Source organism: Piliocolobus tephrosceles, chromosome 7 (genome assembly GCF_002776525.5).
Source record: "Piliocolobus tephrosceles isolate RC106 chromosome 7, ASM277652v3, whole genome shotgun sequence".
Classification (NCBI taxonomy): Eukaryota; Metazoa; Chordata; class Mammalia; order Primates; family Cercopithecidae; genus Piliocolobus; species Piliocolobus tephrosceles.
Window position 1 is genome coordinate 55,668,725 of NC_045440.1, and position 13,077 is coordinate 55,681,801.

Genomic DNA, 13,077 nt, shown 5'->3' on the forward strand with positions numbered 1-13,077 from the left:
GCCCCTAGGCATATGGGAGTTAGGAGCAAGGAAACCAAGACGCCCCCTGCACGGATGAGTGGACTTCTGCAGCAGTGCCCTCAGAAGTGGCAGCTCGGGCTACCGACAGTCCTGTAGACAAAGCCATTGCCTGATAGAGCACTGATAACTTCAAGTGACCTTAATAACACAATTACCAAATATTCTTTCATGCTTTATTCAAAATCATCCTAAATTGAGGAGATTGCTTCCTTTTAGGGCATTTCTCTGGCAATAGCTACTTAAATCTAGGAGGAAAATTGCCTGGCTCAACTAATTTATTATCACTTCCTATTACTGACAGATGGCCAACTGTGGGGGAGGCAGCTGTCTGCTCCTTTGCATGCATACTACTGGGACCAAAATTTTGTGGTCCTCAGTACTTCCTTGCTCATGTTCAACTGCAACATCTTAGACTAGGTTATAAGTAGCCCTTCCTCCTGAAACATCTACTGGTCCTAATGTTCTACTCATTTATAGACACACATAGAAATCTGATAGGGGAAGATTCAATTCCATTCCACAGATAAACTTCTGGTCTCTAAATAGTTAAGCTACTCCACTCCAGCCAGCTTTGTGAAGGGCTGCCCTATTTGCCACATGTCTGCAGTTTTCACTTTACCTTGCATAATCAGAAATGGGCCACCAAGGGAAAGAAAAACTTCTTGGCCCAAAAAGAATATGAGATAACCGTTAAAATGAAATCCAGATTAAAAACAGAACTATACTAAATATAGTATATATTATAAACAATTAATTGGCTTCGATTCCTTTATACATTCATTCATTTAAGAAACAGACACGTGTCATATATGAGACCATCTTTCTAGACACGGTCCAGGTTACTGCTATATCTGCATTGTTTTCACCATCATGTGGTGGATTTGAATCTTCATAATGATAACTTTGAGGGGTGCAAAATATAACCTTTTTCCTTCTCCACAACTAATTAAAGTCTACAGCTTTACTGTAGACTTTACTACTAGGAAAGTATTGGGTGTGATAGAAATATTCTTTATCTTGATTGTTGTAGTAGGTCCAAGACTGTGCGCATTTGGTAACACTCATCAAACTATATCTTAAAAGTGAATTTTACTGCATGTTAAATTATACTTTAACATACTTGACTTAAAAAATAACCCACACCCTTGTTGCTACTGATGGTGGAAATCTTAATCATTTTGACTCTGAATAAACTCAGACACTTCCAGTATAGAGTTGAATTTAGTTTCTTTTGTTCTAAAACTGACCAATTCAGGATTCTTTCTTCTCATTCTGCCCCTCTTCCTACTCCACGTGAATACCTTGGTTCCCAGATATGGTCCTCATGTCTGAAGGTGCAAGGGCTACCTTCAGTTCTCTTTGGCCTTCCCTGAAGTGTCTCATTCAGTTTGTCTTTGGGAGTCACCTCCTCCCTCACTGGTAATGTCTGCTGAAGGAAGCACACATCGCACCACGGCTCTAGTTTCTGTGCCACCCTAGCTAGAAAAATGTGTCCCTTTGGGACTATCACACTGATCTCAGCCATTCCATGCTTCTCTTAGCAGCAGGGGTGAGAGCTGATGAGGGCACTCTGTTGCCTTTCCCACGCTCCTCCTGGCTGCTTGAACAACAGGATGCTGCCTCAGGGCTGCCCCCCCGAGATCCAACCCTCAGCCTCTGCTGGTGCATTGCTCAGGCCAAATCAGAGACACTAGGGAAGGAGGGAAGGAGGGAAGGAGGCAGAGGGGAGGGAGGGAGACAGAAAAGGGACTTTTTTTCTCCAAATTCTTGTAAAAAAAGAGAGAGATTTGTTCAAAAACTCTTACAATGAGTAGTCATATCTTTCACAAGTGATCTCTCTCCTAAGATTCTTTCAGTCTGTTTCAGAATCAGTGGACTTTTTGTTTTAGGCCTTATTCAGAACTGTCTTCACCCAAGAAATAAGTGTCACTCCCAGGAGGCCCCAGGGCCCTTGGGGCAAGAAAGAAAAACATAGGGAAGAAAAGTCTCAGCTACAATCTCATAATAGTATCCCGATATGTTTGCCAGAATGATGGTGATAATAACGATCTTTTGACAGATGGAATTCCAGTTCTGAATGGTAGAAAGCAGGGCTTTGTTTTGGCTGCATTCATTTTAGATTGTGCAGTCCTTCCACTGGCTCTCTGAGAGGAGGTCATCCAGGCCACAGGCATCAGGCACGGTAGCTGCTGACTCGTGAGCTGTACTCGGTCACCTCTGGGCTCTGGGAGCCCCTCTAGTTTCTTGATTGATTGCTGATAGATATCACAGGCCCTTGGTTTTATCCAACCTGCTGCTATTCATTAAGCTGTCATGGTTCTTCACACTTTCCTGCTACCACTGTCCCTGTTTCCTAGCTCAGGCTCTGGGGCAGTGTGTGTGGGGTCCACTTTTTGGGGACAGCTAAGTTGCCCACACTCTTCAGGGCTAGTCCCCAGAGCAGTGCGGGGCTCTGAGTAGAGAACTGCAGAATGAATCAAACAGCTGCTGCTTCTCTTCCCTGCAGGTCCCTCTCACTTCTATTACTTCTGTGTCTTTAGCCTCTAGTCCTGTAAAATATATATATCGCTTTTGTTTTGTTTTAATCTGCTCTTAATTTTAGAAAAATTTCCCACAACATGAAAATACATGTGATTGCTCTCTCTCCCTCCTCTCCTGACCCTTCTCCCTCCTGTTGCAGTTTTGCACTCATTTCTCCCTGCCCCACCTATGTGTAGGCTCAGATATCTGGCGCAGGCATCCTTGGCAGTCATCTCGGGCAGCACAAGTGCCTGATTCAGGAGCTGAGGCAGCAGGTGGAGCTTAGGAGTCTCTGTCAATTTCCACCTGCTTCTGCATTCTCCTCTGAGCCCCAAGACTCATGGGCTCCCTGGCTTCTATGGAGTGCCTCCTCCTATCCTGTTCCTCCTGGGGCCTGAAGACAAGGTCCTGGTGGAGTGCTTGTAGGAGTGGTAAGGAGAGATAAACTGCGGGTGTCTGGTTGTTGGTGTGTCTCGATCATCCTCTGTCCCTGCCTGGTGTGGATTGGGCCCAACGATACAGCTGCAGAAGACACAGATGCTATCTGGTTTAAGGCTCTTCTCCCATACACACTACTGGATGGAGACACCTGTACCATCACAGAAATATGAACTCACAGCCAAAATAACGTAATCTCTGTATAGTACAACTATGTCAAAAGTAAATAAAGAGACTGGATCACGATGCAGTGGTATTATAGCAAAGAAACTAAAAATTTGAAGACTTATAATGAACGTATTTAAAGAGATAAAAACAGTTTAGTGATGAAGAACAGTTCTTTCCCAAGATGCTTTTTTTAAAAATATTTTTAAATTTTTTTGAGATGGAGTCTCACTCAGTCGCCAAGGCTAGAGTGCAGTGGCACAATCTCGGCTCACTGCAACCTCTGCCTCCTGGGTTCAAGCTATTCTCCTATCTCAGCCTCCCGAGTAGCTGGGATTACAGGCGCCTGCCACCACATGCTGCAAATTTTTGCGTTTTTAGTAGAGATGGGGTTTCACCATGTTGGCCAGGCTGGTCTTAAACGCCTGACCTCAAGTAATCTGCCCACCTTGGCCTCCCAAAGTGCTGGGATTACAGGTGTGAGCCACCGCACCCGGCCTGGGATGATATTTTAGAGAAGCTTCATAATGACTAATAAGCTCTCAGACCAGTGACACTAAGCCAAGTCAACCATTCTTGGGTGTGGCAAGGCTGCCCATCAAGCAGGCAGAAGTTAGGGAATGCCAACACCTGGAACTCTGAAGGAGGCTACAGTGAACCGTGCATTCTTATATAAATTAAAAAAAAACAAAAAACAAAAAACAAAAAACAGAAGTACATTGTATTTTCTGTTTTTTGTTTTTTACTGGTTCGATAATCAACCAGGAGACCAAGCAGCTGAATTCATACATTGCAGTAAAATTGGACTAGAAAAAAAATTAAGTTGTTATGCTTAGACAAATTTTTTGCACATCCCTCTCCCAGACTTCTAGTGAAAAATCATATCATCCCCCTTCCCCAGCCATGTGACATTTTAAATATATCCTTACGACTAAGCAATTATGTGTCCCCATGAAAAGCAAGCATATTAAAAAAAAAAAATTCTGTGCTTGCTGCAGTAAGCAGAGACTGAAGAATCCAGGGATTAAGGATACTATTTATGGAGCTGTTAATGCTTGGAGTTGAGGCTGATAAATCATCATTAACAAACACTTAGCAAAAGTTTGGGCCTACAAAGATGTTTGAAAATAAACCTGCAGGTGAAGATTTTGAAAGATTTTTGTACCACTAATAAGATCATATAAATCTTATTTATGTAGTCAGCACATTTATAAGCCCAAAGAATGAATAAGTTAAAGAAATCAGACATTAAACATGCTGAGCTTTGATAATACATGGGTTTGCATTCCTTGACAGATGGGGGAATTGTTAAAATGGTGATAAATAATAAAAAAAATAAGGATGAGAGTGTTGAAGATAATGACATTGCAAACAAAAGTGAAAAAATAGTGAAAATATATAGTGTAGCTATCAATTGAATTGGGTGACAATTGTGGCAAATAGGAAGAAAAGCATTTTATGCTGTGCTTCTGGCTTTGTCATGTAAGCTTTTCATAAGCACCTGAAGTTAGTGGCTAATTGTCAGAAAGGAAAATTTAACATCAACCATGGTAAAAAGAACGTTTAAAAAATTTGGCAGAAATGTCCAACATATATGGATAACCAACAACAAATCTACTTTTTCAAATACTTTTAGCTAAATGACAGTGGTAGATGCAGTAATAGCCACTTCTAAAAAATGGTGCTTTAAGAAGATTATCTGTAGCCTGAATGACAGGTATCAGTAATACCTGTCTTAGAATATATTCAGGTAAAATGATCTCCATTCTGGAAAACATTGACATCTTGAAATCTATCCTTGTATTTTTTCAAGTATTCGAGCTAATTTTAAGTTCTCTTCTTACATATTTTAGACTTATCATTGAGCTCCCCCAGGAGTTCATCTCCTTGTATGTATCCTTCTCTTGAGGTCAGATAATTTGTCAGCCTTGTACATTTTACAATAGAGTGAATATTTGTTAGCTAGGGCATATGACCGTGCTTTTAAATCAACAACACTGAGCATTGACTTTTCATGCCCAAGGAGAAGGACTGAAGAAAGGAGCTGATACAATCTTCGCTTACTCAGATTTGTTTGCAACACCCGATATTTCAGGGTGTGTCTAAGTGACATATTAACTAAGTATTATTGAAGTTCTCTCTTTGGGTTAAGTTAGATAAAGAAGAATTTCATATTGCCTTAAAGATCAAGAAAAAAAATTCTGAAGTTAGAAATTATTGTTATGAATTTAGCATTAAAAAAGAATTTACATGCTTTTGTTGTACTACTATAGCAAATGCTTAGTGAATCATATTATATAGTATAATGAAAACAAAGTCAATGTTACAGATTCCAGCAAAAATGTCTGTTTCTTCAGGCAAGGTGGGCAGAATTGTGTTTTGTTTATCTCCCAACTTAAACTATGTAACTCTTTTTAACTTGGTTTGAGAATAAAACTTAGTGCTCAACTATGATAACAACCTTGTTCTAAATTTCTGGTACATTTTCTTTCTTTGAATTATTTAGATGGCAAGTACGCACGTGTGTGTGCACGCGCATGCGCGCACGTGCATGCATACTTTTTGAGGTACATATGAGGTGCATATAACCTAATCAATTGGAGCATCTTCTGGGGACACTGTGTTGAGAAGTATCTGAGGCCATGTGCAGGTTAGCAGGAAGCTGCAAGATTTCATTAGGAGTGTGTGATGGTTGAGGAAGGACTGAGTGTTGCTTTTTGTGCTGTCAATATGTGGTTTGTGTTCTAAACGCTTTTTTATGTATACTTTCAAACACCTTCAACTATTCATTTAACTGTCTTACTTTGTATCTGTTTTAATATTTTAACATTTCCCTTTAAAAATAATCATAAGCAAGTTCACTCTTCATCTGAAATTTAGAAGATTTCTCAGTGAACAGAAGCCTGGTTTCTCTATATAAAGACATCAAATCATGCTGGTCCTCACAAGCATCATACTTGTTTTCATGAAGAATTCTAGGAGAAGCTTTCACTTAATTCAGTCCAGGCAATTCCACAGGTTGTAAGACCAGCTCTTCTTTATAGGTTGTTTTAAAGATTTCTTTGGTTGTCCTAAATTCATGAGAAGTGTTCGAATTTTCTGTTTACACTCAGCTGGGTTTCACTCTGGGGTATTTTTGAATATGTAAGACTGCACAAAGAAACTGATTTATCTTCTCTGCTTATACCATTTCCCAATATACCACATTTGTCTTTATAAAGGTCAGGCATGATGGAAACAGCAAATGTTTCTCACTTACCTTGTTTCCTTACTTGTTGGATTTTCATGTCTGAGTTCTTTGGAAAATGTTAATGTGAATTTCTATAAATGAAACTGCTCAATTGCACAAAGTGTGATTTATAAAGAGTTCTAAGATCTTGGAATAAAAAGTACCCATTGTATCCCAGATATTATTCTTACTAGTAATATCAGCAAGAACAATCTCTTTTCTAACTATTGACTTCTTTCAATGTCTCAGAAATTGCCTTAATTCTAAGGTCAAATATAGTGGATTATAATTTGCTGGTACCTTACTGGACTTTTAAAAATATATATTTAAATTTGCATCTCTCTGGGATCTTTGTTATTTTTTCTCTGTCAAGAGGGCTATTAAAAATCTCCATTATTAGAATAATCTCCAAGAAGTAGCAGCATGAGTGACCAGCTATGACTAGAACAGCCAGACTTTAGGGGAAAAAATGGCTGCTTTCATCTAATTAAGAGAGAGGAGAGTTTTTGTTTTTTTAAAAATACAACTTCTCATAATAACTGTGAAAGTGCAGTGGTTAATGAAAGTACATAATTGCTAACAATAATTATTTTGAAACAGTAGTTCTGGGAATAGCTGACAGTCTGTATGAATGAGGTAAACATTAAGTAGCTGAAAGTATGTTTGGAAGGGGGTACATAGAAGAAGAAGAGTTGGCGCCAAGTACCATAGAGAAACTCACATGAACTAGATGAGAAAACATTCTGATTTCTTTGTAGAATATCTAACTACATTCAAAGAGATAAATAAAAATGAGAAAGATAATATCAGGTTTCTTACATTTCAGTGGTGCTTTATGAGATTTGCATATATACTGGCACAATGCTAGGTGCAGAAACAGAGTCTAATGTATTTATCAACCTCATTGGTACTAGAGGAGATTCAGGAAAACGGAGACTTCATCAGTCCAAAAATAATGAAATCAAGTTTCAATGTGGACAGGTAACAGTAACAGGTCTTTATCTGTTTTTACTGACTATCCTTCCTTTAATTTATCTAACAAAAAGACACACAAACAGAAAATATCTGAGATGCTCAGTTGATTCCTGTGAGGAATTCAGGGAGGTGTGGTCATTTCTTAGTGTGCATGTTATTGTTCTGGAGTTGAGTAGAGGATGGGACTTAACCCAACAAACGCAATATTCTACTTCCAGATAGGGCAGACTCGGCTATAACAAAATGGGCACCCTGCTGAGAACAACTAGAAACATTTGATAAAACATCTTTTAAACTGGTTTTAAAGGTATGAGAGAGCTACCCAGGCAGTTAGGGCTTGAGGGCCCATGATCCTGCAGAGAAAGAAAGTGCAGAGGAGAACTTGGTATCAGCATGGCTTTCCACTATTTGTAAGGGGGAGCTTGGAATCAGTAAGCCAGTCAAAAAGTAGCAGTGGAGCAGTGGAGAGTCTGAGATGCTGTTCAGAGATTTAGGAGGCCTCCTGGGGCTGGGATTTCTCACTTGAACAGTGGAAACCTTAGTGTGAGTCCTCTCAAAGCAGAGCAGGGACACGTCCTGCAACTCGTCATTGAGAGCAGTGATCCCAGGAAGCAGCAGTGAAGGAAAGCAGAGAGTGAGAGAGGAAAAGAGGAGGAGTCAGTAGAAGTGTGCATTCTAGAAGTCACTGCTGTTGGCAGCAGGGACTGGATCACTCTAGGACCAGAGCCACCAGACTGGGCACCAGGAGCAGCAGTGACAGGAGCAGCCTTGGGGGACAGTAACTCATGTCTTATGGCCATGCACAGATAAACTCCATCTCTGCCATTGTGGTTACTCCATCCATGGCCCATGGCCCATTGCACCACAGGCATTGAAGCGGCCAAGGCAAGACCTCTAAATAAAAAAACTATAAAATATTGTTGGGAAAAAATTTAAAACATAGCTACATGGGAAGCTGAGATAGGAGAATTGCTTGAGCCTAGCCCAACTTAGCAAGACCTCATCTCTAAAAAAAGATAAAAGAGAGAGAAAGATAAAGAAAGAAAGAAAGAGAAAGGAAGGAAGGAAGGAAAAGAAAGAAAAAGAAAGAAAGAAAAGAAGGAAAGAAAGAAAGAAAGAGAAAGAAAGGGAGAGAGAGAAAGAAAGGTGGAAAGAAAGAGAAAAGAAAAGAAAAGAAAAATAAATATACTATGTTCAGGGACTCAGTATTATAAAGTTCTTACTGCTATCTAATTGATCTGCAATTTTAATATAATATCAATCAAAATCTCAGGAACTCTTTTAAAACAGAAATTGGCAAATTAATTATAAAATTTATGTGGAAATGCAGTCAAATACACCTAAAATAATGTTGAAAAAGAAAAACTAAGTGGAAGAATTACAGTACCAGGTATCAAGACTTATAAAATTAAGGTAATTAAGACAACATCAATTTGTACAAAGAAAGTCAAATATAGCAAAGAAACAGAAGAGAGGCCAGAAACAGATCCACACATCCTAATATGCAGCATCAGCGAAAGCACTGAAAAATTTCAACAAATTTTTTAAATTGGATATTGTTATAGAAAAAAAATCACAACTCCTATTTTACATCAAATCCCCAAATCAGTTTTATGTAACTTTATGTCTAAATGTGAAAGGTAAAGCAATCAAATATCTAGAAGATACGATGCAAGAAAATCCTCATAATCTAGGGGGTTGACTAGGACTTTAAAAGTGTTTAATTGTGGGCCGGGCACAGTGGTTCATGCCTGTAATCCCAGCACTTTGGGAGGCCGAGGTGGGTGGATCATTTGAGGTCAGCAGTTTGAGACCAGCCTGGTCAACATGGCGAAAACCCACCTTTACTGAAAATACAAAAATTAGCCCGGCATGGTGGCGGGCCCCTGTAGTCCCAGTTACTCAGGAGGCTGAGGCAGGAGAATCAGGAGGCTGAACCCGGGAACTGGAGGTTGCATTCAGCCAAGAAAGTGCCACTGCACTCCAGCCTGGGTGACAGACCAAGACTCTGTCTCAAAAAAAAAAAAAAAAAACACAATTACTTGTGGTAAAATACACATAACATGAAATTTATTTTTAAACTATTTTTAAGTATAATGTTCTTAAAGTGTAAGTATAATGGTTTAAGTACATTCACATTATTGTGTAGGCATTACTACCATCCATCTCCAGAACTCTTTTCATTTTGCGAAACTGAAACTCCAGTATTCATTAAACAACTCTCCATTCTTCCGTCCTCCAGCCCTTGGCAACCACCATTCTACTTTATGTCTCTATGAGTTGACTATTCTAGGTACCTCATATAAGTGGAATCATACAGTATTTTCTTTTTGTGACTAACTTCACTTAGCATAATATCCTCAAATTTCATGCATGTTGTAGCATGTGACAGGGCATCTTTCCTCTGAAAGGCTGAATAATATTTGAAAACATTTCCTGTTTTGTTTATCCATTCACTCCATGATGGACACGTGGGTTGCTTCCGCCTTTTAGCTATTGTGAATGATGTCGCTATGAACATGCCTAGACAGTTATAAACTAAAACTTTAAAGACAAATCAGAAAGCATAAAGGGGAAAAAGATAAATTATACTATTTTAGTATTAAAGATTTCTGTTCCTCAAGATACCATTAAGAGAGTAAAAAGGGAAGGCACACGGTGGGAGAAGATACTGTAGAAGCATACCGGCAAAAGACTTGTTTGCAGACTGTATAAAAAAACCACAGAGCAACAAGAAAAAGACTGAAAACCCCGTTTAAAACATGGACATGACACTTGAATATGTGCTTTGCAAAACAGGGTATCCAAATCACCAATAAACATAAAAAGCCTCCCCAGCCTTATTAATAATCAGGAAGAGTCCATGAAAACCACAGTGAAGTGTTACTGTGCATGATCAGATGGTTAAACTTAAAAAGAATAACAATAAATATTGATTCACCCGTGGAGCAGTTTGAACTCTCATATGCTTCACATACCGAGTGCATATTAGTATAAACATTTTTAAAAAGTGAGACTTACTATACACACACACACACTCATAACCCAGCTGTTTCCCAACAGAAATATATGCAGATATCATGAAAAGACACATATAGGAATGTTCCGAGCAGCATTATTCTAGGAATAATGTTTGTCTGTAAATAGTAGAGTGGATGAATAATTTGGAGTAATATTCAGTAATGAAAATGAACAAGATGCTGCTGAGCAAAATGGCGCGGATGAATCTCACGTTGAGTGACACAAGCCAGGTGGAGCAAGTAAGCACTGTAGGATTCTGTTGATAATTAAAAGTGCTAAACGTCCGGATAGGGGATATCGTTTGGGGAGACGGTGACTGAGAGAGGCATGTCGGGGTCTTGGGTGCTGCTAAGGCTCTGTTACATGGACGTGTTTGTTGAGTGTGCATTTGTAATTTGCACACCTGTATCTATTTCATAGTTTATTTTAAAACATCCTGTGTGTGTGTGTGTATATATATATATACACACACACGTATACATATTTCCATACGTAGTTTATTTAAAAGTAAAAGATACTAAGAAATAGAACAATGTGATAAGCACCAATTCTGATGATAGCCTCTTGGGTCTGAGACTTGGCTCCTTACCCACTAGGTATTGACCTGGGACAAGTAGCTTAACTCTAGGTGCCTCGGTCTCTTCAACTGTGAAATGAGGAGGTGAGTAGTACTGACCTCATGGGCTGTTCTGAAGATTCAATGAGTTAATATGTCAAAAATACTTGGGAGAGTTTGGCACTTACTCATATAGTATAGATTATGAGCTGTTATTATTGGTAATAGTAGATTTAAAATAAATCTCCTAATTACATTCTAAAAATCTTTTCCACTAGACTCTGTGATTTAGGAGAGCAAGAATTATATTCTACATGTTTTTGTGTCTCTCACAAAGCATAGGGTAGAACTTTGCACATAAAATAGTAGTAATTTTTATAGTAGTAGTAAGAATATTATATAGTATTGTAACAATATAGTATCAATAGTAATACTATTTTTTTTCTAGAGAAAGGAAATATCGTAATGGTCACTGAGTTTATTTCTTTATTGTGCAGGTTGATATTTTTTCCATTAAGGCTGTATCTCTTGGAAAATTGAAGAAAGTTCTGATTAGTCATGATGGGACAGATCCAGGTAAGATTTAGTTTCTTGGTAAGAAGTTTAGTTTGCAAATTTATGAAAAATTGTATAAAAAGCAGGTTGAAAGAACAGAAAAATGTACAGGTCATCTAAAATTCAGATAAGAAAATAATCTTATTTTACATTATAGTTAATGTAAATATATGAAGTTATATTTTTATATAATTTACATTATATAAAAATTATATTTATATAATTGTAATATATTTATATAATATATATTTATGTCGTAAATTTACATTAAATATATTTTTGTAAATATGTAATGTAAATTTATGATATATATTTATATTAGGTATATTTACATTAAATATAATGTGAGGTTATAAATGGTCACTAATTAAATTATATAGTGACCATTTATTGACTGAACATTAAATTATATACATTTACATTAAATATATTTAATGTAAATTTAAGAAGTTTTGTCAGGTTGAGTTTATTACATGACTTATACAAGCACATGATTATATTACGCAGGAAATTTCCTAGAAAGACAAAAGCTTTAGTGTGTGCATGCGTGCGTGCGTGTGTGTGATCCCTAGAGCTCCTAGGCATTCTTCACAGTTGCATGTCTGTCATGTCTGTCCCTGTGTTTCTCTGGGTCCCTTATCCCACACTTCTCAGCAAACTAGTCACTTGAGCACCATCCCTGATCCAACCTTTCCCACCACGTCTTCTCCCCAGGCACAGCTATCAACCAAGTCCTGTCAATTCCACTCCATTCGTATCTTTCCTACTGGCTCCCTTAGCACTATTAAATTCAAACTTCAGTTCTACTGCTAAAATGTTACTCTATATTATAACTTATATCATAGTACTGAAACCATTGATCACATTCATTTCCATATTCCTTTTTTCTTTCTGCTAGATTTTGAGTTTTTTAAAGGCTAGAATTACGTAATATTTATCTTTATTTTCCTATATTTCCTAGGAAATAAAGTCTAGTATTGTGCCTGATATGTATAGTTTAATTAGTGACCATTCATTGAATGAACATATTTAAATCAGTGAAATGATTTTCAGTGAAACTCTTTAAAATGAATGGGAAGAGCTTAAAGTGGCCGTAGTGACAGAAACCAAATGGAGCAGAAGCAGAAAAGGTGAGGTAGCCGTGAAAATAAAGAAAAAAGAAAGAAAATAGACACATAGTTCAATGAGTTCAGGATCGTGTAGAGGAAATTATTAGGAAAAGGCAGAAGTAAGAAATCGAATAGAGGAAGGAACGACATAATATGCTTCCTTCTATACATGGTGTCAGTGCAGAGTGGTGTCACTGTAGAGTGGTGTTTCTGTAAGGTGGTGTCACTGTAGAGCAGTGCCACTGTAGAGTGATGTTACTGCAGAGTGATGTCAGTGTGGAACATTGTCACTGTAGAGCACTGTCACTGTAGAGTAGTGTTGCCGTAGAGCTGTGTCACTGTAGAGCAGTGTCTGTAGGCTGGTATCACTGCAGAGTGCTGTCACTGTAGAGTGGTGCCACTGTAGAGTTGCATTTCTGTAAGGTGGCGTCACTGTGGAGCGGTGTCACTGTACAGTGGCGTTTCTGTAAGGTGATGTCACTGTGGAG

General features: G+C 38.2%; 1 protein-coding gene across 1 annotated transcript in view; it reads left to right on the plus strand.

The window, feature by feature from the left end:
- RP1 (RP1 axonemal microtubule associated) overlaps nucleotides 1–13,077 on the plus strand; it is a 323,400-nt gene that overhangs the window by 301,324 nt on the left and 8,999 nt on the right. The window contains exons 27-28 of the mRNA XM_023184239.3: nucleotides 7,200–7,354; nucleotides 11,423–11,501. Coding sequence (XP_023040007.3) covers nucleotides 7,200–7,354; nucleotides 11,423–11,501 — 234 coding nt within the window. The remainder of the gene's footprint in view (nucleotides 1–7,199; nucleotides 7,355–11,422; nucleotides 11,502–13,077) is intronic.